The sequence below is a fragment of the Sarcophilus harrisii genome, chromosome 2 (genome assembly GCF_902635505.1).
Source record: "Sarcophilus harrisii chromosome 2, mSarHar1.11, whole genome shotgun sequence".
Lineage (NCBI taxonomy): Eukaryota > Metazoa > Chordata > Mammalia > Dasyuromorphia > Dasyuridae > Sarcophilus > Sarcophilus harrisii.
The window spans coordinates 264,717,309-264,742,287 of NC_045427.1; the positions used below are offsets into that span (position 1 = coordinate 264,717,309).

The 24,979-nt window shown below is 39.0% G+C and overlaps 3 protein-coding genes across 4 annotated transcripts in view; 2 read left to right on the plus strand and 1 right to left on the minus strand.

Annotated features, from left to right (window-relative positions):
* Positions 1–5,069, plus strand: part of TMEM62 (transmembrane protein 62) — a 65,214-nt gene extending 60,145 nt beyond the window's left edge. For both annotated transcript variants that reach the window (XM_003756075.4, XM_031952175.1), the window contains 2 exons: positions 596–714; positions 4,681–5,069. In XM_003756075.4, the coding sequence (XP_003756123.1) occupies positions 596–714; positions 4,681–5,013 (452 nt within the window). In that variant the 3' untranslated portion in view covers positions 5,014–5,069. The remainder of the gene's footprint in view (positions 1–595; positions 715–4,680) is intronic.
* Positions 5,070–5,545: 476 nt separating this feature from the next.
* On the plus strand, positions 5,546–14,041 carry CCNDBP1 (cyclin D1 binding protein 1). Its single transcript, XM_031952176.1, has 11 exons — positions 5,546–5,862; positions 5,982–6,041; positions 6,369–6,448; positions 7,631–7,712; positions 7,994–8,090; positions 8,237–8,310; positions 9,871–9,947; positions 10,587–10,840; positions 12,185–12,245; positions 13,342–13,388; positions 13,637–14,041. The coding sequence occupies exons 1-11, from the start codon at positions 5,766–5,768 to the stop codon at positions 13,743–13,745; spliced, it is 1,038 nt and encodes a 345-aa protein (XP_031808036.1). The 5' UTR covers positions 5,546–5,765; the 3' UTR covers positions 13,746–14,041.
* Positions 14,042–16,411: 2,370 nt separating this feature from the next.
* Positions 16,412–24,979, minus strand: part of EPB42 (erythrocyte membrane protein band 4.2) — a 28,743-nt gene continuing 20,175 nt past the window's right edge. Inside the window, exons 7-13 of the mRNA XM_012546751.3 lie at positions 23,365–23,503; positions 22,208–22,317; positions 21,546–21,788; positions 19,758–20,054; positions 19,254–19,414; positions 18,233–18,366; positions 16,412–16,695 (exon numbers count right to left, since the gene is read on the minus strand). Of these exons, the coding sequence (XP_012402205.1) occupies positions 16,533–16,695; positions 18,233–18,366; positions 19,254–19,414; positions 19,758–20,054; positions 21,546–21,788; positions 22,208–22,317; positions 23,365–23,503 (1,247 nt within the window). The 3' untranslated portion in view covers positions 16,412–16,532. The remainder of the gene's footprint in view (positions 16,696–18,232; positions 18,367–19,253; positions 19,415–19,757; positions 20,055–21,545; positions 21,789–22,207; positions 22,318–23,364; positions 23,504–24,979) is intronic.

A 24,979-nucleotide genomic window follows, 5' to 3' on the forward strand; every position in this document is an offset into this window, starting at 1 on the left:
AATTTTTTTCTATTTGTGACCCCCTAATCATCTAAGAAACTTTTTTGTGACCCCAGACATACAGGTCTATAAAATAAATATATATCAAATATTTACTAATAATAAATCATAATTTCACTATCTCCATATCTAGTTGCGAGACCCCATATAGGATCATGAACCACTATTTAAGATGGATCATAGAGACCTCTTTAATATTAGATAAGTGAGCTATAAGGTAAATTAGATAAATGATTATCATATTAAGCTCATTATTCAAAAAAAATTTTTCCTGGAAAATAATAAGTCTGAAGCATACAGAGCATATTTAGGGGTAGCTACGAACTGAAGAAGTTAGCCACCTAAAAGAAAGCATTAAATTAAAGAGTCATATGGGAAAAGAAGTCACAAAATGTTTCATATCACCTCACAGATATGCTAGTCTGAGATCTAATAATGAATGAGTCCATGGTCCTTCTGGATCTAGACAGCTGATTGATAAATTACTTCAATATAGGAATCTGTTGTTTCTTTTCTTCGTTGTTCATCTAAATGATATTTAGGAGTAACTGAATGTCACTTATTCTTCTTCCTTCCTATCTATTGTCCTTTTCAGGACCGTGGTTTATTGGTGAAATTGTTGATGGTAAAATGGGCTGCTGCTTTTCCTTTGGGATATTTGTTGATGGGAAATTCTTTCAAGGCAGTATGACATTTATAATTGGAATTATTCAGGTAAGAGTCATGGGTTAAAATTTAGGAATCATTTTTCCATGAAAAAATTTTCTTCCAATAAAAGATATGATTTTTAATATAAAAGAAAAAACTAGAATAATAAGTACTGTAAATTGGAGCTGGGATTAAAATGAGACATAATTTGACATATTTATGAGATTTCTGACTTTATTATATATAAGACAAATGGTGAGGAAGACATACAGAGAATATTTTCCCTTTTGAACAAAATGTAGCCCAAACTTATTACTGCTCAGAAAAAAAAGAATAATACATCCAAGAATGAAAACATTAGGTTAATAATGATACTGACTGAAACTTTCACCGAAAAACATGCCAGCTAGAAAGATCTGAAAAACAATTATTTGCAGAAGCCAGTACTGGATTTAAACTTTATAGCCTGAATCTAGCTGAAGTTACCCATGTATATTCATTCTGGCATAGCTTATGTAACAAGAAGGAAGCACCTTAACTTTCTTAAAAGCCCCCATTGGTGGATAAGATGATGTATGAGGTCACAGTTGGGTGTGCATAAGCAAAGACTCTGTTCTTTTACTCTTGAGGAGAGTTGATAGAATCTTATAATACTAAATTTTCTCTATTCTCCTTGACCAATAACATCCCAAGATGTAATTCATCTTCTTTTTTCATCAGTCCCCGTCATCAGATTGTTATGAGGGTATTTACTTCTTATAGCATGCTGGCCCTCTTCAATGACCTCTTTTTTTATTCACAAAATTTAATTTTTAGATAGGCAAGTGAAATTATGGTCATAATAATACTTGACCTACATATTTATTTAATGTTTTCTTTAAAAAGAACTTAAAATATTATTTCTGTGATCTTCATTTCTAAATTTCCTCTCTCCTCCTCTGCCTAGCTAATAACCCTACCTATTAGAAACAATAAATAAGAAGAAAAAGAATCAGTTTTACAAAACTAATTGATATATCAGTTGAATCTAGTAGTATATCCCCTACTTTTACAGAATATTGTCCCCTACTTCTATAAAGAAGGAAGGGAGGCACACTTTCTCCTTTCTTCATGCTTGATGATTATAATTATATAGTGTTTAATTTCTTTTTTGTTGTGATTGCTTTTACATTATTGTAATTAAATGTTTCTCAAAGGATGTGTTGTGAGTTTTGCTAGGTGTGCCCCAAAATTATGGATGTTATATTGCAAACAGCAAATAAAGAAAAAAAATCTTTAATATAAATTTTACTTACCCCACATAGTAAAGCAAATAAAACTTGTCTATTACACATGTGTACTGACTTCAAAACATATCAGATCTTGAACTCACAATAAGTGTGGGTGTTCTTAATGACAAATTGCCTTTGTATAAATCTCCAACTCTTTTTGTAATATTGTCAGTTTAACATTCAATGTGCAAAGATTCCTCTTGGCCCCCCAAAAAAAACAACAACAACAAAAAAAAAACCCAACTACTTTGCCAGGAAAAAAGAATGAACATTTATTATGAACCTACTATGTGCCAGGCACTATGCTATATACTTGACTGATATTTCACTTGATCCTCACAACAACCTTTCAAATTAGGTGCTGTTCTAATGCCCATTTTATAGTTGGGGAAACTGAGAGAGGTTAAATGATTTGTGCAGGGTTCACTTAGTAAACGGTTGAGATGAGATTTGAACTCAGGTCTTCTGATCCTGGGCATAATCCTCTATCCTTAGTTCTGCTTAATTCTCTCAATTGCTTCCTTATTTAGTCCGGTGCCACTATCACTGAAAAGAAGGTACTATATGTTTAGACTAAGAAACATAATTTATGCATATGTTTAAATTGAGAAATTATAAAAGTTAAATTTTATTTGGAAATCTGTGAGATAGAAGTTACATTGAGGTTAGTGGTTGAATATGGGTTATATTGTGCTGAAAACCTGCAACATTTATGGAGCACCTATTTATGATGTGTAATTATTTTCACAATTATTTTAAAATAACTTATTAGAATCTTTTGTTTTTACATGCCTAAAAGTCTTGGATATACTCTACCATGCTAGTCCAGAATACAACTCTCTTGTAACAAGGGGAAATAGTTTAGCAAAAATCCTCAAAACCAAACCAAACTACAAAACCCCCAAAATGCAAAAACTCAAACCCATTATAGTGACTATGGCTGGTGATGTATGCAAATATTCCATTTTTTCCATTTTTTTTTTTTTGTTGTCCTCTACCTCTCTGAAAACAGAAGTATATCTCATTATCTGTTGTCTGGGATCATTATAGCATTTTCATTTACTCAGAGTGAAGCTTTACATCTATAAAGAAAGTATTTAAAGATAACACATGTGGGGCAGCTAGGTGGTGAAGTGGATAGAGCACCAGCCCTGAAGTCAGGAGGACCCGAGCTCAAATGTGGTCTCAGACATTTAACACCGATTGCTTCAGCAAAAAAACAAACAGAAAAGATACATATGCTCCAGAGAAGAAAGCATTTACCACAGATCAAGAATTACTGGTTCTTTTTTTTTTTTTTTTTTTTTTTTTTTTTTAATAGCCTTTAATTTACAGGGATATATATACATGGGTAACTTTACAGCATTAACAATTGCCAAACCTCTTGTTCCAATTTTTCACCTCTTACCCCCCCCCCACCCCCTCCCCTAAATGGCAGGATGACCAGTAGATGTTAAATATATTAAAATATAACTTAGATACACAATAAGTATACATGACCACAACATTATTTTGCTGTACAAAAAGAATCAGACTCTGAATTATTGTACAATTAGCTTGTGAAGGAAATCAAAGATGCAGGTGTGCATAAATATAGGGACTGGGAATTCAATGTAATGGTTTTTAGTCATCTCCCAGAGTTCTTTTTCTGGGTATAGTTAGTTCAGTTCATTACTGCTCCATTAGAAATGATTTGGTTGATCTTGTTGCTGAGGATGGCCTGATCCATCAGGACTGGTCATCATCTAGTATTGTTGTTGAAGTATATAATGATCTCCTGGTCCTGCTCATTTCACTCAGCATCAGTTCGTGTAAGTCTCTCCAGGCCTTTCTGAAATCATCCTGTTGGTCATTTCTTACAGAACAGTGAATTACTGGTTCTTTAGTTGCATTATTAACTTCCCTTTTTCTGTATTCTCTTTACTGGTTATTGAATAAGAAAAAGAGATCTAATGGCTCTTAGATAATAAGAGCCACTAGATATTCAAACATAAATGCTTATGAAAGTTGCTGAAGCCAAACACCAAGCAACATATAAAGCTTATCCAGAAAAATTATCCTGAAAGCAGAGGAACTTTTCTTCCTCTGACTTGCTTTTTGTACTTTCTTTTAACATACCTAAGCTCATCCACCACATAGAAGTGAAGAGAGATTACTTGAGGGATTGCCCCCTCCTAAACAAGGTCTCTCTTTATCCACCTTTCTCAGGAGAATGCAAACTCCTTGAGAGCTTTTGAGAATTTTATTTTTTTATCCTGTATCGAACCTGGCACAGTACCTTGCGCATAGCAGGCATTTAAATTCTCTCAATTCTAATATACATTCCTTGCTGCTTAGAATATGTACTGTTGGATGAATGAAAATTATCTTGGTTTAGTTGCCTTGATGATTTCAGATATTTCATGAAACATGATGATGAAAATAAAATCTTGTTTGAAAGAATTTTCTAGTTCACAAAGCACCGGTCCCTAAATCTCCTTTGATAAGTCACCAACCTTGAAAAGTAGGCAGGATTAATAATATTCCTCTTTTATTGATGAAGAAACTCGGACTCGGTACATTTGGGTGGCTTGCACAAGGTGTAAAGACTCCTTGGTGGCAGAGTAAGCATGGTGAAGGCCAGGGCTCCATCCTCAATGAAAATTCTTTCAAATAAGAGGAGGTGCCCATAGAGAGTTGGTTTTGAATTCATATATTGGCTAAATTCCACCCTTATCAGCGATTTGCCATGTGCTGACAATTGTTATGTTTCCTTTCCTAGATATTGCTTTTTAATATACCCCTTTTGATCTATCTGTGCTGGACCTTATTGCTGCGGTGCCAGGGTTACATCTTTTCCTCTCACTTCAAGGGAAGATACCACAAGGTTCTACCTGTCCATATCCTCATGCTGCTATTCTATGCATGCCAAATTGGTAGCTGTTATTTGCTCGGGAAGGCCTATGGCACCGTGGCCCTTCTCTTCTCCCCCATGTATGCCTGGTTGACGCTGTTTATCCCGATTCTTGTTCGTTGGGCGTGGATCCTGAACCCCAGTGAACTCAGACCCTTCTCAGTGGAACTCAAAAACTTTATGAGCTCCCAGAGCCAATGACCGAAGTGCAGCGGCGAAGAGCTTGGGCCCTCTACTGACGCCGCCCCCGCCGGCGCTTTGGGGTCCCAGCTGCCCTCTGGGGAGGCCGCCCGGAGGAGCTGCGTCCGAAGCGGATGAGAAGGTCGGTTGGCCCTGATGCTTGGAGCCTTGAGCCGCATTTGGTGGGCTACATGCTGCCTCTCTGAATGAACCTTCAAAAATCGGCCCCTAATTAACGCTGTGATTGCCGATTCTTGCTGCTTATTCCCCACTGAAGCAAAGGGACGAATTGAACTTGGTGGAATGAAAATGCCCCATGGGGAGGGCGCTTCCCGTATTGGAGGCTTGTTGGAAGGTGGTGCCGGACTCCGGACCCCCGAATCTAGGACCCGGCCTCCTGCCTGGCGCTCGCCCCACGTGGATTGTTGATGGTTTGATTGAATTTCAGGTTTTGTAGCGTCTCTGCCTCCAGTGGTGGGGTTGTTTTAAACTAATCAAATAAATGGATAAAGTGTTTGAGGTCCAGAGCAGTATTTCGGCCAGGGGGCGGGAGGCAAAAGGGGAGGGAGTGCAAACATTGGTCACCTGGCGCCCCAGACACGCCCGGCAGGGGGCGGACTGCCTTCCCACGGCCCGCAGCAGTGCCGCCTTCTCAATCTGTTGCCGGAAGCGGGCAGAGAGCCGCCGGAAATCCAGCATTTGGCTTCCGGAAGTTGAAGGCGTTCTCCCCGAACGTCGACTGTGTGGCTGCTGGTGTCTCGGAGCTCGACGCGATGGATCTTGGGGCGGCGGGACCGAGCCCAGAGGACCCCATGGCGCAGCTGCGGAGGCTCATCGAGACGCTGCGCTCCTTACTGCCGCGGGTGCGGGGTGAGGACGCGGGCCGGGAGTGGGGTCGCTTCCGCGACGGGAGGGAGCCGGGGCTGGAGTGAAGAGGGAAGGGTCTTCGTTTCCCTCCCTCTCTCACGGCCTGCCCCGTGTCCCCGCAGATGGCGAGGCCAGGGAGACCACGGAGGTGTTCGATGCCCACAGATTTTGGGACAAGCTCGGTGAGTGAGATTCTCCCCTGACGTTTGGGGAGCCCCGCCTCTGGAATCGGGAAGATCCCCTTGCCGATCGTTCATCCCCGCGACACTGACAGACCCACCGACCGGCGGGGAAACCGAGTCTGGTCCTTCTCCCCGGTGTCTGGGGTGGAGCGGAGCGTCTGTTTTGATGGGAGCGTCCCAGGGATGAGAAATGTGTCCTGATAGTGCTAGAGGATGGGGTGCCTACGGGGTTATCGGCCGGGGAGCAGCCCCAACTAATGCGGCCTTATCGGCGCCAGTTGCTCTTTCCGCGCTGCCCCCACTCCATTGACCCTTTCTTTCCCCTAGGGCAGAGGGCCCTGGTGGTGTCCCAGGAAGCCACGAAGCTGAGCCTGGCCTTCGCAAGACCTCCCCTGCCTTCCCCAGAGGTGGGTCTGTCGTGGGTGGTTCTGGTGCTGTGCCCACTCAGCCTCTGCTTTCACCCATTGCTTTCAGTTCTTTTCTCTAAAACCAAAGATAGCAGAGTGCCAGAGCCAAGTACCAAATTCTGGGGTAAGGTTACCCACAAGTTTTCCCTGCCTTTCCCCTCTTTTTCATTTCCACGAAAGCAAATTTTTATACACTAATGTCAAGAAACAATATGGGTTTTTTCCACTTTCACCTCCCCTGCACATCATGATGAGCTTGTATGTATGTTCCAGTCATACCAGGGGTAAGTTGAGATGATGTCCATGAAAGTACTTAAGTTCTTTGGGAAAAAAGCAGACTATAAATACAAGGTAGTAGTAGTTGGGTTTCCCCCCAAAAAATTAGCTATTCTTTTAGAAAACCCTTTATGGTGTACTGGTAAAATCCTAAAGACAATATAATGTTATTTTCCCTAGATACTCATGGCAGTGCTTTTCTTCATTTTGGGGTGGAAATTAAAAATAGGATTTTGTTGACAGTCTGTTCTAATGTCACATCTCCATATACAGTGCGAGGGTGTGTGTGTGCATACACGCTGCTGCACTGGCTTGTATTCTAATCATTATTTGTTTTAATATATAAGTTTCTAGAAGTTTATAACTTCTTTCATTTGAATTGCTTTACTTGTAGGAGCTTACAAAATAGATTTGGTATGTGTTCTTGAAATGCAATATAATATGTTAAGTAAATGGAGGAGGGGAGAAAGAATTAAATATTTTACTCTGATTAGCAAACTTAGTATGCACTGGGTGCTAATGTGAAAGAATTATTGCCCTGAATTAAGTGTGTGTAGTATAGAATTAAGAAGAGGAAATCACCGAAGACTCATTGTGGGAAATTAGACAAAAGAAATATTAGGTCCATTCTAGTCATCTTCAGATTTAAGTTTAATGTGCCATTCAGAATTTGGTATGTGCAGTCCAGAGTAGGCACCAGCATTCAGGAATGGTGTTAACAATTTCTTTTCCATACAAGATATTTTGTCTATGGGGGTGAATGGGTGTCCAATGTCCAAACCTTAGTATATGATAGGTGATCAGTAAATGCTTGTTAAATGACTGTGAAGTTAATGTGAACCTTTGCTCTTTTTTTCATCATATCACTTTTAATTTTTCATTTCGGAATGGATCTCTTTTTTGTAGGACTGCAGAATACTCTGTGAAAGTATCCAGAATGCTGTGTTGGCAGAGGTTTCTGCATACTACTGGCTTCCCAAAGACCAAGGTAACCTGCTTTGCCTACTCAAGATAAAATTTTTGAATGAATGAGTAAAAACTCTTTTAAGATTCTTTTGCCAGATCTCCTTTTGGACACAACACTACCACTTCTATAAACAGAAAAATACCAAATTAATGAAGATTGATGAATAGTAGAAAGGACAAGGCATGCCATATGGGCAGCATAGGTACTGCCCAGTATCTTGCAGCATGTAGACTTTCATGTAGAGGAAAATGATTTCTCCCTGAAAGACCTCCAGGATGCTTAAAGCTTGGTTTTGGTTGCAGGTATCACATTGCGAAAAATGGTTCGAGATACTGTTGTGGATGTAGTGGAGGGAATGGCCCAGCTTGCGGAGGTGATTGTTAAAGCTCGACCTCAATGGTAATGACCTGGTTCTGGTTGTCACTTGGGGAGGAATGAAAACCCTGTGAGTCTCCTTTTGGGCATCAGGATGGGACAGGCAGGAAGGATGCTTTTTAGAAGATAGGATTAGAATTATTGATATCCTCATTGTTTTTTCTCTAAAGCATATCACATGAGTATCTCATATCAACTGGCAGTATCTGGGAAACCTGTGACCAGGTGTCTCACCTACCAAAAGGTGAGTGTGTTGATTGTTTTCAGCTGTATGAGAGGGAATTTTTACTTTTTACATATCACTTCCATTTCTGTAGCATTCCTAATGTATCCCAGATTTAAAACAAGTATTAGAATTTTAAATAATTAGCCATCACTGCAAAAATTAGAAAAAGGAAAATTGGTATTATATCTGTCTTCTCAATTATCATTTCCTTTCTTCTTGCCCCAAAGTACCTTCTCCCTTCTATTCAGATTTCATTAGGGAATTTTTATATTTGTTGAGGATTAGGGTTACATGTACTTAGTTTTACTCATTGATGATGTCAGGAGCACTGCTGAAATAGCCATTAAATAGAATAAATGTTTCTGATGGGACATTCGGCTAAAACAAGTGGTTTTCAAATGTGTCTTTCTTTAAACATTTCAGCTCTTCTTGGGGATGAGAAAGACCTTTATTTTGATATCAAAAAAAGTATTTATCAGTCAAAAGAGTTTTATATTCAAATTCAATAATCTTTTGTTAAATAGCTACTATGTATAAACTTTTTTATTTGATTCTGAGGAAAAGTTAAAGATTACACAAAACAGGACTCTAGTCTTCTTAGAATTTAGAATTATAATTAATGACATGAGATACATCTAACATCCCCATATTAATATGACAAGCACATAAGAGAAACAAAGTGAAGAGGGCTGGGAGATTAGGGAAATTTTCCCAGAGAAGATGGCATTTGAGATGGGCTTTAAAGAAGGGACAGGAATTTATATGCAAAGGAGGGCAGGGAAGGTGTTCCCAGCATAGTTGAATAACAAGAAAAAAAGAAGAGAAACAGGAAAGCAAGGGCTGTGAAAAGGGACAGACGGCAAACAGTTCAGTTTAGCTAGTGGAGATTGTGTGCAGAGAAGCATTGTGGGAGAAGACTAGAAAGGAGAGGCTGGTACCAAATAGTCTTAAGTCTGAGAATGCCAAGGGCAGAGTTTGGCATTCATCCCATTTGTATTAATGAGCTACAGAGGATTGTTGAGTCGGAAAAGACAAAACCAGATCTAAGCCTAAGAAAGATGATGCTAGCGGCAGTATGAAGGACAAAATTGGGGAGGGGGAGATCTGTTATTAGACTAGTGAAGTGATAAGCTTGGGTGACTCATGAGATGTAAGCGTACCGGGCCTGGAGTCAAGAAGACCCAAATTCAAATCCTGTCTCAGATGCTTAACTAGCTGTGTGACTCTGGGCACTTAACCCATTTGCCTCAATCCACTGGATTTTTACTAGATACGAAGAGTTAGACACAAATTGGATATGACTAAATGACAACTAGAGTAACCAAGGTAGGGCTAGAGATTAAGGGAAAGGTGTGGAAAATCATGTTACCTGGTACCTTATAAGAAGCGAGAGAAAGGAGAGTTAAGAGCACCAAGCTTTCAAACATGGTATTGTCACTGACCAGTTAATGACACTGAACCATTTATCCTCTCCTTATAGCTGCTACAATTGGAGAAATTATCACTGGTTGTCCTTAATAAGATGATAATTCATTGGGTTGTTCCTCTAATTTGGGTTTCTCTTAATTCTGGTCATAGATAACAAAGCAGCAACCCTTTTAATGCTGGCTTCATATCTGAGGGTAGTGAAGGATGCACTTGAGGAAATGGAGCAGGTAAGGGGGTTCAGCATCCCTGCCAAGTCATTGGAAAATAACCTTGTGGTTAATAGATGAATGTAAATCATATAGCTTCAAAGTGAGGCTATTTCCTAAACATTAACTGAATTAATCTTAATCCTGTTTTCATTCTGTTGCCTATGTTATCTGTGTTTGCTTAATTTATGACCTAATTTCCTTATCACTAATTATAACAACAGGTTAATAGTACTTCATTATCTCATTTGATCCTCACAATAATTTTTTTTTTAATAAAAAGATAAATAACATAACTATACCCATTTCATGGATCAAGAAACCGAGGCGCAGAAAGATTAAATGAGATGCCTAGAGTTGTGTAGCTAGTGAATGGTAAAGCCAGAATTTTGATCTAGTACTTTTTCTACTAGGTCATTTACTGAAACTTAGTTTGTGAATTTGACAATAGCATAATTGGTTAAATTTGTGACATCATAGAGTAGACAGCAGTTTGAGGAGTTTGGGGGTTTTTTTTTGTTTGTTTATTTTGATAATGACTAGAGATAAGTTTGGCTCTCTGTGGGTGGGTTGAACCAAGAGAACCAGGTGCTTTTTCCTCTGAAAATTTAAATTTAATATGATAGTTGGGTGTCCAAATTTAAAAATATTGTCTTCCAGGCACAGGGGGACAATGGAGATCCTTACAGTGACATCTTGGAAGATGATGAATTGGGATCTCGGGGTAATAGGGACACATATTGGTCAGAAGAAGACCAGCAGCTCTTAGCCCCATGTATGGGACTGATGAAAGCCTCTAAAGCTTGTCTCAAGAAAGTAAGGTCTTCGGTGGAAACCCATGGGAAGACAATTGTGGTGGATCAGGTTGCCCAGCTAGATGACATTGTAGACATTTCCAATGAAATCAGCCCTAGGTAAGTCTTCAGCTTGAGATAATTGACTTATTCATCTTCTATTATCCTCTCCATCTCTTCACTCTCTCTGTGCCAATCTTCTTAACACAAATTAGACTCTAGCTTAAATTCAGCTATTTGCTGGTTTTTAAATCTGCAAACTACATCCCCTTGCTTTTGTTTGTGCTGTTCTTATTCCCTAAAAGACTCTAACCTGTCACTTTGCCTTCTTGGCCTACTCAGACTTCTATTCTTCTATGAAACTTTCTCAGAATCTCTTTTTCCCTCTCTTTCCCAAAACAGATCCTTTCCTTCCTCTGAACTCCCATAATATGGCATTTTCCAGATTGTTCCAAGGATTTTTGTCATTTCAAATATTGTGAATCAATGTGCTGTGGGGAAATCTTGATGGTTTTAAAGAGGAAATTTTGTATATATCAGAAAAACATTGATTACACATAACAGTGTTTCAAAATAGTCTTAGTTTCCCTCTTTGAATTTCTCCAACTCCTTTTTATCCTGAGAATATTCTGGATTCCTGGAACCATCATTTATAAATTCTGTTAATATACTAATATCTTTATTGTACTGCAATGTCTTCAGTGTTTTTTTCAGCATATCACATAAGTGCCTCATCACCTGGCAATAACTAAGGAAACAAAGAGTCTTCTATAACTAAACTGATTTGAGAAATGCTGTTTTAGCACTAAGTTTAAATCTTTATGAATTTTGCAGTCATTTGTGTATCCATCTCCCTAATAGACAGTTTGGCTTAATGGGTAGAACGCTGGCCTTGGAATCATGAAGAACTGAATACATATAGCTCACTATGATATGTATTAGCTTTGTGGCCCTCCACAAGTCACTTATGTTTGTGTGTTTGGGGCAACTCCCGCATCAGCCTCCATTTGCCCTGTATTATTGAAGTTATAGGTCAGTGGTCTTCACCCATCTTCCTTTCCTGAGTGTAATAGATATTTGTTGAATGAATATATGAATGTAATTTGATTTAGGGAAACATTAGCACCCTGGATTCTGCTTGGAATGTCATCTCCCATTTCTGTAGTGAATCAAACACTTTTCCTCTAAAATGCAAATGAAATATTTCATTTACATTCATATACAAATAGATTGCTGGCACATACTATATGTTTGATATTTGTTTTGAGCTTAGTTGCATCTTACTGGGAGTTCTGAAAGAATTCTCATATGTTTGTGTTTTTAGATAAGAGTCAAGAGATTGAGAGGAAAAGCCTCCTGACTAAGCTATTGTAAGAGGGTTTGTTTACCAGTCACCCTTTGGGGCTTGTCCCTATGTTTTCAGTTTTGCCCTTAATGATTCCTCTTCTTTTTTTCTGCATCTAGTGTGGATGAGTTGGCTTTGAGCATGTATCCACCTTTGAATCGGATGTCTGTGCGACTCAATGTAAGTATTTATGCTGGAGGAACAGCTATTCTCTGTAGGGTTTTATCAAAGGGGCAGGGTGTTGGTTCATGACTAGCAGGTATCAGTAGCTCCTCCCAGCATAGGTTTCCAGTTTGAAAATTGAAAAGAAAACTGTTAACAAATTGAGTGCAGATTTCTTTTTCATAAACCCAACTTGATTATTGGTCAAGAAAAAAAAACATACTACATAACAAGTTACAGTTTTTTATATAATCCTTATTTTATTCTTTGTACGTTAAAATGTTAATGTTTGTAAATGATCATTAAGTTCTCAATTAAAAAGAAAATTACAAAAGTCATTTTCAAAAAAGTACTAGAGACAGCAAAGTCTGCATTTAAAATAATCCTGGCCTTTCCAAAAAGCTTTATTGTATTCAGGAGGCCAGTTAGGAGAGGGGAAAGAGTTTGAATTGCATGCTGCTTCAGGAACATTCATAAGCATTGGCTCTTTTGGCACTTGGTCATCTATTTTTTACTTGACTAGACAGAAATAAATATTCTGAAGAGAAATAAAGTACTCTGAAAGAGAATTTCTGATAAATTCTAAGCTATAAGCTAAGATTTTCAAAAGCTATATTTTGACTATATTTCTAAAAATGGAAGGAAGAATTGAGTTTTCTTGTTCTCTCCACACACATAATTATAGTTGCTAATGGCTATTGTTAGAAGAGTGAAATTGTCATTATCTTAAGTTCACAAAATTACTTTACAAATGTTGAATTATTTTAAAATTTTCATATAATTTAAAAAATCTTTGTACCTGCTTATTTCTTAATTTTCTTCTAATTCTTTAGTAGCTTTAAAATGTATAGAATTTGTTATATGTGGTCATATCATGTTACCTTGCTATTGGTGCTTGTGAAAATTCTGTGTGTTAATGGAAAAATGAGAGAATACTAGTCACCTCACCTGACAGCCGTGCATGTATTCCTGGCTGTACCGAATTGGGGACCTAAGATGAAGCAAGGCTGACCCTTTGTGACTTGACTCACTCCTATATATATATATATCTCCCTTCACTCTACTTTTCTTTTCTGCTGAGAGAATGAACTGTTTCTCTGCTTTTCATTTACAGGCTGCAAAACTTGCATCTGTGCTAAAAAAGGTTCTTGAAATCACAAAGTAAGTATGAATTTCCAAAACCCTCTTAGAATATGTGGGAGGGTTTGAAGCCATCTTCTTTCAACTACATATCTTTAATTTCTGTGAACAGTTAATGGTAGGCTTGAACTGTGCATAAAAGCTGTGCTATTGTGAGCCTATTTGGCGTTTTGCTTCCCCAAAAAAGTGTTTAGGAAAGGTTATTTAAGGGTAGGCTATCCCTTAAAACTACTATGAATTCAATTTCTTCCTCTCTCCACACTCTTCAGGGCCAGTCATGTGTGTCCCCATGAAGAAGAAAACTGGATCCAGTTTCTCTCGAGTGCCATTGATCACAATATGGATAAAATCAAGAACCTTACCCAGGGTGAACTTTGAGCCTTTTTTCTCTCATGGTGCCCCAACCAGGCTCTGATGTCAGCTGTTATGGGGGAGCCAGCAAGCCTCCAGGATCAGGAGAACTGTAGACTGTGCTCACGGAAGGCTGTGTCCAAAAAGCCATTGAGTAACCAAAACTCTTAAATGTGTGCAAGCCATTGAGTGAGATACTTTTTATGGACAGAAACAAAAGATGATTATATGTGCTCCTACTTATGCCACTTGGATTCCTGAAGAGCTTTATCCTGTATATTCTTTATATACAATAAAATGGTTTTGCTTGTTTCTGGAGGTGACACTGGGTTTGTAATGGCAGTTCTCCTATAACATCAGTCAACAAGTATTTATTAAGTGCCTGCTGTATGCCAAGCGCTATTCTAGGCCCTGAGAATACAGATTAAAAAAAAGATGAAGCAGGTCCTTGCTTCCAAGGAGTTTATATTTTTCTTCCATGTAAAATCAGAGCACGCTGACACCTTTATCCAAAGCACTTCAATTGCTCTGCTGTATTGAGCTCTTAATGGAGCCACCATTCACTGTAACTAGTGCCACAGAAGACCTAGGACTTGATGTGCATGTGTACTTCATTTGCTGATGCAGATGGCGACCCTTCTGTACTCTGGTGTACTGCCTCTACACCCCTGCTTTGTATCCCCAGCCCCAAAAAAGAAAGTGTGTGTTTTTTCCAAACTTAGCTTGGCTAGTCTTTGGACAACAGTCATTTTCTGAGCCAGGACTAACTTCGATGTCAGAGCCTGTGTTCTTCTGGCTGTAGCCTTAGAGAACCAAGGACTTCTCCCTATTGCCAGGCTTTGGGACAGAACTTGACATTACAGTAGATGGCTAGGATTCTTTTGCCACTCTGGAACTTTGCTGTGTCAAGGCTGACAATTAGTTGGCTGGAGCTGGGTCTGCTTTGTTGAACAGAGATTTCATGAAGTGCTTTTGTCTCTCATTCTTTCAATCCCTAATACCAGAAATGAGTTACTCAACACCATCTGAGCTGGTCTCCTTAGAAAATGGGGTAACTGCTTGGCAGGGTCTGCCTCACAGGGTTTAATGACAGTATATATACAGTGTACCTTGTGAACTTGAAAGTAAGGGAGAATTGTAACCATTAGTATTACAATCTGCTCTATTATAGAAAACTGCTCCATATGATTGTAGGCCAAATGTTTGTAAACCAAAAACTTTGGAATGTACGAGAGGGACTTGGAAGCTTCTATGTGTAAATTTGAATCTTTGTTTATTGCATTTTCTTGAGAGGTAAACATGGAGTGATTTCAGCAGCATTGCTTTATGTCTTGGAAAAACTCCTTACAGCTTCCACTCCATCCCTTTATGTTTTCATACTGTAAACCAATCTGCTATTTTGACTTGTTAACAAACCCAGGGAAAAATTTAAATATGAAACATTGACAGGTATGTATTGACAGGGTGTTTCAAAAGTCTTAGTGTGGTTTTAAGGTGTTAAAGCTCAACATTACTTAAAATTTCTCTTTTTATTTAAAAGGTTGCTTAAGGCCTTTTAGTATTCTCAACAAGTTTAGATAAGAGTAGTTCAGTGAGTTCAGTCATGTCCAACTCTTTGGATCCCACTTGGACTCTGCTTGGCAGAGATCCTGGAGTGGTTTGTCATTTCCTTCCCCAGCTCATTTTACAGATGAGGAAACTGAGGCCAACAGGGCTAAGTGATTTCCCCAGTGATGTCACACAGCTAATAAGTGTTGAGGCCAAATTTGAATTAAGGTCTTCCTGACTCCAGGCCTGGCACTTTATCTACTGCAGCACCTACCTGCTTTTAGGTAAGGATAGTCCTTTTCAAGAACTAAGTTCAAGCAAGAAGAATAAAGTTCAGAAAAAGAAATGAAGATGCATTGTCAGAACGCTGAACGAATGTAAACAATCATGTCCTTTATGGCTTCTCCATGGTCCATTTCCTATACATTTGATTATTTCTACTTTTCTTAGTTCTATGTACTAGACGGTAACTGTGGAACCCAAAGTGACCCTGGCAAAGTCAACTTTCCTGAGCCTGTCTTCCCATCTGGAAAATGGAGATGATAAAGAGCATCCACCTCATAGACTTCTTGCTAGACAAAAAAGTATGTTTAAAGCACTTTAAAAAGTACAGTATGAATGTTATTACTTTGCATACAATTTATATGTATTGTTTGTGATAATGGTCAAGAGCAATAGTGATACATGGGTAAATTAGCACCCAATCTAGTTTGGGGATGGTAATTTAAAATATTCCTTGAGATGTATTTGTTTTGCCAAATGTGTAAAATTGACCGATTTGAATCTCTCCTCCAATACCTCTTTCCTCTTCCCCCCTTTCCTCTCCTTTATCTTCCTTTCTCCTCTTCTCTCAGGAAGATTGAGAATGATAATGATAGTAAAGTGCTTAACATAGTGCCTTAACATAGTAAATGTAACATAAATGCTAGCTGTCATTATTAATATTATCTTTGTTTTGAAAGTTGTAAAGCACCAGGTTAAAAATATATAAGAAAATAGCTAATTAGTGCTGTGTTCAGTGTCTACATGTAGTTTGGTCTCCTATATTCATCCCTATTGGGTCTATTCTCTTTGTACTGTAGGGTTAGGAGTGATTTGAGTTGAAAGAAGCATCTTCCTTCCCACTCTGAAATGACATTCAGACATTTGAGAATTTGATATGTTAGACTTTATTTTAAGCAATGTGTCTCTCTCCTCAATGCTTATCTCTAGCTCGGGATTCTGGGCCTGTGGATAATTAGAGGCAGAAAGATCCATCTTGCAAACTTAAGCTGGAGATAGAGGCGTTACCACATTGATACTCTTGTAACCTATTAGATTCTGGAACATATTGCAATCCACTTCCACAGTGAGTCTTTGGAGCCCTATCTGGGTTGGAGTAAACTGGATCTGGTGGTAGAGAGAGTCTCCAGGCCAGACAGAACCTAATCTGAAATTTACAAGAATAGCAATTAAGCAAAAAAGTAGGTTGCTTTTTTTTAGACTGATTTTTCTTAGGTAGCTAGTCAAACTGGGAAAATTTGGGAATCAGAGATCTGAATTCAAATTCATGCTTAGATACTTTCCAGCTACAGGCCAATCACTTAATTTCTGTCCATCTTAGTTTCCTCAACTATAAAATGGGGATAATAGGACCTACCTCTCTGGATTGTTATGAAGACCAAATGAGATTTGTAAAGCGTTTAGCACAGTGTCTGCTATATAGTAGATGCTTAATAAATTCTTTCAATTCAGCCTGCTTTGGAGGATCTCTCTTTGTTACTCTGTCTCTGACGATTCTGTCTTTCCCCACTTCTCTCTACACATACATATATAAAAGAGAGAGGGTGACATCTCTACAACTTGCAGTTAGAAAGAGTTGCCTCGACTAGGACACAGAGGGGTTAAGTGACATGCCCATTGAACCCAGATCTTCCTGGCTATCTGTTTTTTCACTATGGCTTAGTACCTCAGAGAATTGTGGGAACGTTCAAATGAGACAGAAATACAGATTGTTTTATCCATCCTTAAAATGATCTATGATGTCAGTTATTTGTTTTTGATTCAGACCTATGATTTCATTTTTCTTTCTACTGAGAGAAATCAACACCTTCCCTGAAATTAGAGAGTCTCTTGGAGCATTGAATGTTTTAAGTGTTCAAGCCAGGGTCATATGGTCAGTTTACACCTGGTTTTAAACTCGGGTCCTTCTGTTCTTGAGGCCAGCTCCTAACTGCCCCCCATGCTGTTCTTAAATTCTTACGTTTTAGTTTTAGTTTAAAAAATTCTGCTATGTAGTGTTCACTTGCTGAAACCAAACTCTTGTTTTCATGGAACAATGATATTGTGTTATCCCCCACCAATCTCAATGTCAAAACACTGGCCCCCATCTCCCTTCTCACACCAACAGTAATAGCCCTTGACGACTTTCTTGCAATGGGGAAGAAGGCGGAGTGAGGGCACAAGCAAGATGGCCTCATCTAAGTCCAAAGTATATCTATGGAGATGTGCTGGGTCCTATTTGTGACCTGGAACATCAAGTTTACTTTCCAGTAAAAGAGAAAGTGAAAGGCCCAGCCTGTTGGCATGGGCCTGCTCTGTACCAAGTTCAGCATTAATATGGTAAGCCCCCAGAAGCGGGGGTGGGGGTGGGGGTGGGGAGGGGGGAGTGGGGGCACTGGATTGCCTAAGGAGGGATGAGTCTGCCTAAGGCGGAGGTGGAACAGAGCAAAGCTCCCATGCTGCTAAGTGTGTATCCCTCCAAAACTAGGGTGAGGTAGGGATACTCAACATTTAAAGAAACATAGATAAGGAATGAATGAACAAGAAAATTAAAGAATAAAATAACTGGAAGATATTTGGGCTATATTCTCATGAGTCATACCTATTGGTAACCAGTCCTAAATCTCCTCTTGCTCTTGGAGACTTGATTGTTTTTGATTAGCTGGAAGAAAAAGACAGTCACCCTTCTCTTAGCAGCCTTTTACCTGTAGACCCTCTCTCTGTAAATGAGTCCTCTTCCAAACATTGTGATCATACAATCTTCCATGGGTGAGTCCAACTTATTCTGAACATAGATGTAGACTGTGACTGGTTCATACAGCCTTACCTTCTCTGGCACCTGTGGGGAGAAAGAGAACCTGTCACACCCACCGAGGGCAGGCTTGGCAAGTGTCAGGGACAAGTCACAAGGCAGTGACTGTAAGTAAAGAACTAGAGAGAACTCAAGTTACTCCTTCTCCACATTGATGCAATGCTCTCAGCCTCCATATACCCTCCCAGCTTCAGCCTCAGTTACAGTCTGAACCCTGATCCCAGCCTGAGCTCAAGGGCAGAGACCATGCAAGGAGACAAGAAATCGGCACAGGACCAGCATCTGTTGTCTATAACTGAAGATGACTTTCACTAAAGATGAAACATGCTTCCTTCCCACCCTGTTATCCACATCCTGATAGAAAACTGATGGACTTAGAATACAGATTGAAACTAACTTCCTTCCTTCCTTCCTTCCTTCCTTCCTTCCTTCCTTCCTTCCTTCCTTCCTTCCTTCCTTCCCTCCCTCCTTCCCTCCTTCCCTCCTTCCCTCCCTCCTTTCTTTTCTTCCTTCCTAAGTAACTAGGTAATGAGGGAAATTATTTCGCATGATACATTTTTCTTACCTTTATGGCTGGGAGGGAGAGAACTTGGACTTGAAAATGAAAGAAATTTTTAAAAAAGAAAACCTTCACAATTGATGAAGATAGAAGTCTAGAGTTTAGATGGTAAGATGGCGCTCTCTCTGGGAGATAACATAAATATCTCATGAATATAGCAGGAAAACCTGCTTGTAAATAGGGTCTCTTAACTATTAGAGTAAATGACTCTGAAGCACTCTGCTCATTCTGCTTTTCCCTGAAAGAGCCACGTGCTATCTCCTGATGTAGGTCTATGATTTGATGGAAGAGAATAATTCAGGTAATTCAGGAAAGTAATTCAGGTCAGTAATTTAAGTAAGGAATAACGCCTAACCTCGATGGTGAGCTGTGGTTTACAGATGACCATGTCCCGTTGAGCAAAGTAGCTAATCTCAGAATCTGTATGGGTTGCCACAGCTGTCAGTCTCAGGATATTGATCTCAGGAGAGCTTTGCACAAAATGGGAGGAAGGCAGGCTGGTATTGATGGTCCTAACTGAAATACAAGAGGAGTAGAGATCAAAGGAAGAGAGTGAAAAGTTGGAGGAAGACCCTTTTAAAAAAGATGCACAGCTACAAGATGATTAAATTGCTGTTAGCCTAATAAAATTATTGAAGTGAGCTCCCTCAGCTTGATTGGGACTGAATGTGGTGATTCTTTGGGGGTAATTGAGGTTATGTTTAAGTTTCTTCTGTGGAAGTAGCCAGCTAAATAGGCGAAAACAGAGCTATCTGACCAGGATTTCAATGACCTGCCAAAACTTTTTCTGAGGCTTTTGCTCCTATTGCAAGGGAAGCCAAAGGACATTGTGCTTGAGCAGTATGGGATTGTGTTTTACCTTCATTTTCTTGAATTGTAAGTAATAAATTCTTTTTGTAGAGCTGGGTAATGGTGATTCCATTGTAGTCCATGGCTAGGATCCCTATTACCAGCTCCACAGTCTTCTCCTCATTAGTGTAATTAAAGAATGTCACTGACAACTCAACATCTCCATCCAAAGGCATGGAGCTGGAGGAATGCAGTAGCATGTGTAGAGGACCCCATGTCTCAGGACTAAAGGGGAACCCATTGGCCTGTCCAGGTTCAGCACTCTCTCTCCAGACTTTCTCCAATAATTCCTCTTTTTGTGGTGATCCTAAAAGATGAAAAATATAGAAAACTCACTTCTCAATCTTTAGAGGTTGGATCAGGAGTTCTTAACGTGTGTGTGTGTGTGTGTGTGTGTGTGTGTGTGTGTGTGTGTGTGATAGCTAACCTTTGGCAACCTAGTGAAGACTATGAGCCAGTTCTCAGAATAATGTTTTTAAATGCATAAAATAAAATATATAGGATTATAGAAGAAAACAATTATATTGAAATATAATTGTCAAAATATTTTTTCTTTTATTCAAATTTGGGGACCTTTACAAATCTGCTAATTAATAGAAATCTTACTAGTCCACAGACCCCAAGTTGATAACCACTGGATTAGATGTTCTTATATCATCCTAGATGCCTTCCAATGGAAAAACAGTTGTTGTTGAGTAAAAGATGTGAATTGAGACTTTGAGGTTTTAAATCTGTTCAGACTCTAGTGTTACAAAGGCTCTTCTTCAGAGTGCTACTGTTTGATATAATAAAGGCAGGCCAATCAAAGTGGTTCACATTGAGGATCTAGAATGTAGCTTTCTAAGTCAAAGAATGGCCTTTTAAATATCATAAATATCACAAAATTGTCCATTGAAGTAGACTCCAGAAGCCATTTGTTCTTCTCTAACCCTGAATGATGTTTCCCCTTACATTGCCAACAAGTAGTCATCTACTTGAAGCCTTTTTCTGAAGACTTCTCAAAGTGACAACTCTCTCTGCCTTTTAAAGCAACTCATTCTATTTTGAAATAGCTATAATTATTAGAAAGTTTAATCTTAAGTTGTGCTGATATCTACCTCCCTATAGTTTCTGCCCATTGTTCCTAGTTTTTCCTTAGAGTATTTTTTAAGATTCAGTACATCTTCATAGAACACCAGCATAGTTACCATTAGGGTGCCTAGTATAAGAGTTCACTATATGACTACTGGTACATCATTTCAGTTTCCTTATCAAGTCTGGAAGGAAAACTCTTTATAAATGGTAAAGCAATTAGATCATTCATGTTTAAAGCATGTTTCTCAGGATGGGAGAGAAAGTTACACTGAAAGTAGCTTCATTCCTTCCAGAGAATACCTCCATTTTTTTATGGTCATTATTGTTTAGTTGTTTCAGACACATCTGACTCTTTTCTTGGCAAAGATACTGGAGTGGTTTGCCATTTCCTTTTCCAGCTCATTTTTTAGTTGAGGAAACGGAGGCGAACAGAACTAAGTGACTTGCCCAGGTTCACACAGCAAGGAAGTGTCTGAGGCTGGATTTGAACTTTGGTATTCCAGACCTAGCACTCTATCCTCTGTGCTACTACACTAGAAATTCAATTTATAACTGCCTTTCATCCTATTCCTTTTTTTTTCAGATTAAAGGAGATAATATATATATAAAACTCTTTGCAAACCTTGAAGCATTATGTCATTACAAAGATTCCCTCTAATATTTCCCCTCAAAGACAATGTGGGATCTCAGCAAAGTCTTGGTCCTTCCTTTCCTGGCTTTGTACCTTCATGGTATTTGTAATTTTGGGTGATGTCTTCACAACGATCCCCTCCGACCCCCTTGGTACTGATGTTGTTGCCTACGTATTTGGGACTTGCATCAGCTCGAACCACTGTCCCATCCTCGTGCCTCAACCAGACTGCACAGGAAGCATTGAGTGAGGCAAAAAGGGCTGGTGCCCCTGGGCTCAGCTCCAGAACCCCTTCCTTGATTGCCTTAACTGGAACTAGGTCACATGTCAAAAAGACTGAAAGAAAAATGGGTCAGGTTAGAGAAAATTTCTGTCCCCTCCCAACCCAATGACAAGAGCTTCCCCAAAGTAACAGAAGTCTCCTTGACTTTCCCCATATCCTGTTCCTCTTTCCCCTCCAGTCTTGGTTTCTGGCCATCATTTTTTCTCTCCCAGGATCAGGGTGAGAATTGAGAATAGAGTTTCTGAAATTGGAGGTTTTAGGGAAGGTCAAATGAAGATCATTATAAACCTTTGGGGGTAGGGCTAATGAGAAACACCAACTTTTTTGCTCTGATCAAGAGGTGATGTGCCACACAGTAGATTATAAGAATTCTCAAGATGGTGGCCCAAGAAATCAAGGACTTCACAGATAATTTCACCGGGTCTTATTCCCTGTATCCCTTCCTCATTCTTCACTAGATTTCCATTCTTACCATTAGCTCCACCTTCTTTCTGAAGGCTTGAGTCCACAATCTGCCATCCTCCGTAACCTGGGGGTAGATCAGGTCTTGCCATCCAACATTCAGTTGAAACTTGGAAGATGCTATGAATAGGAAAAGGGAAAAACTGAAGTGGAGAAGGAGTGCTTAAAAAGGTTTTAGATTAAGGAAGCTTCAATATTGAAGTAAGCCCTGATTTTGTCAGTCAGAGTATTCTATCCACCAATGTAGATCCAAGTTTTGCTAAACCTCAGGAGATTGATCATCATCATCATCACCTTCTCTCTTCTTCTCCTCTCCCTCCTCCTCCTCCCACTCCCCATCCCCCTCCTCATCCCCCTCCTCCACTCCTCTTCTTGCTTATCTTCCTCCATCTCCTCCTTCTTCTCCTCTGCTTCTTCCTCCTTCTCCTCCTCTTCTTTTTCTTCTTCCTACTTCTCCTTCCTCTCCTCTTTTCCTCCTCTCCTTCTCTTTCTTATTCTTCTTCTTCATTTCCTCTTCTATCTTCTCCATCTCCTTCTCATTCTTGTTCTTGTTCTTCTTGTTCTTTTTCTTAATAAAAAGAGTAAGCACCTGGTGGCCAACTTTTTGGAAATGAACTTTCTGAACTTAGGTTGATGTCTACATAATAAATACAAGGCTTTTGCAGTTTTGTAGGACCTATCGGAGCTTTTGGTCTTTATGCCCTGGCCTTTGAGAACCCAGAATTTTCTTTATATCATATTATATCCTAATATCCTTATATATATATATATATATATATATATATCTTCAGTCATCAAAATATACCTTTAATAAAGAAGAAATCGAATGTAGCAGGATTGCTGTACAAATTCAGGAAGGAGGCTGGAGATTGGTTGTTTTTAGACATCTTGTTTTTGCCTTTCTTTGTATCCCCGGCACTTAAACATAGTCCCTACTACACAGTAAGCACTTAATAAGGGCTTGCTGACTGGCTACCACATGGGTGGTTGTCTCATTTGCCTCTACCCCTTGAATATGTGTCTGTGGACACTCCCTCTCACGATAATAATGATGATGAGAGGAGGTGGTATAGATGGCTCTGGATGTTCTGTTTATTTGTATGTACCCCTTCAGCTTAAATCAGTCTCTATCCCATATCCTACCCTTCCACTCTGGGGTTTCCTCACCAGATTCGGCTTCCTTTGTGCTCTCCGGTGGGAAGCCCATTCTGATCATAATATTCATTTACAGTCAAAGCTCCTTTTGTGTCCTGGGCTGAATCATAGATTGTGATAACGCGGGCAGGAATACCTAGGGACCTTAGCACTGTATAGGAGAAGGAGACAGTGGATAAGTCTGGGCCTATGACAGCATAGTGAAGAATATTTATTACACTCTACATCTGTACAGAGCACCATAGTAAATAGTATGGAAATCACAATGGAAGAAAAAGATATAGTCCCCACCTTCAAGAAATTCCAATACTAATTGAGCAAAAGTAACACTTAATAAAAGAACATATAAGGCTTTGAAATAAGGAATTATGCCCCAAGAGTTATAAAACTGCATATATCCTTTGATATAGCAATACTACTATTAGGTCTGTTTCTCAAAGTGATCAGTGAAAAGGAAAAAAATCCTATATATTCTAAATTTTTTATAGCAACTCTTTTTGTGGTAGCAAAGAACTAGAATTTGAGGGGATGCCCTTCAGTTGGGGAAGAGCTAAACAAGTTTGTGGCGTATAGTAATGCTAGAATACTATTGTGTTATAAGAATTGACAAGCAGGTTGGTTTTAGAAAAATATGAGGAAAGGGACCTGTATGTGCACGAATGTTTGTGGCAGATATCTTTGTAGTGGCCAGAAACTGGAAACTGAGTGGATGCCCATAAATTGGAGAATGGCTGAATAAATTGTGGTATATGAATATTATGGAATATTATGTAAGAAATGACCAGCAGGATGATTTCAGAAAGGCCTGGAGAGACTTACATGAACTGATGCTAAGTGAAATGAGCAGGACCAGGAGATCATTATATACTTCAACAACAATACTATATGATGATCAATTCTGATGGACCTGTTGGCCATCCTCATCAATGAGATGAACCAAATCAGTTCCAATGGAGCAGTAAGGAACTGAACCAGCTACATCCTGGGAAAGAACTCTGGAAGATGTCTAAGAACTATTACACAGAATTCCCAATCCCTCTATTTTTGTCCGCCTGTATTTTTGATTTCCTTCACAGGCTAATTGTACAATATTTCAGAGTCTAATTCTTTTTGCACAGCAAAATAACTGTTAGGACATATATGCTTTAACATACTTAACATGTATTGGTCAGCCTGCCATTGGGAGGAGGGGATAGGGGAAAGGAGGGGAAAAATTGGAACAAAAGGTTTGGCAGTTGTCAATGCTGTAAAATTACCCATGCATATAACTTGTAAATAAAAAACTATAATTAAAAAAAAAAAAAAAAAGAATTGGCCCTAGAGTAAGAAAGCCTACATCCTATAATTAGAAGCTAGAATAATATGTAGCATAAAAAATTTGCTTCTCCTCTTTAGATATCAATTATTTTATCTGTCAAATAAGGGAGTTGGATCAGTTGATCTCTAATGGATGGTGCATTTTAGCTCTAGCACATCATTTTCTGCTTCATACATTATCTGTGTAATTTATTTTCCCTTCTCCTATTTTGGGACCTGTTTTTAAGTCATGCTATACTGGAAAGTTTCTTATAAGGTATAAGAGAAACCAATTTACTTCTTTTTATTTGTTAAATTGCTTTTTGAAAAG

Bases quoted from the DNA above. Each gene is read 5' to 3' on its own strand.
- CCNDBP1 (XM_031952176.1), top strand. From the start codon at position 5,766: ATGGATCTTGGGGCGGCGGGACCGAGCCCAGAGGACCCCATGGCGCAG. The intron at 8,091-8,236 runs GTAATGACCTGG...TTTTCTCTAAAG, and splicing joins GTTAAAGCTCGACCTCAATG to CATATCACATGAGTATCTCA. The intron at 13,389-13,636 runs GTAAGTATGAAT...CACACTCTTCAG, and splicing joins AAGGTTCTTGAAATCACAAA to GGCCAGTCATGTGTGTCCCC.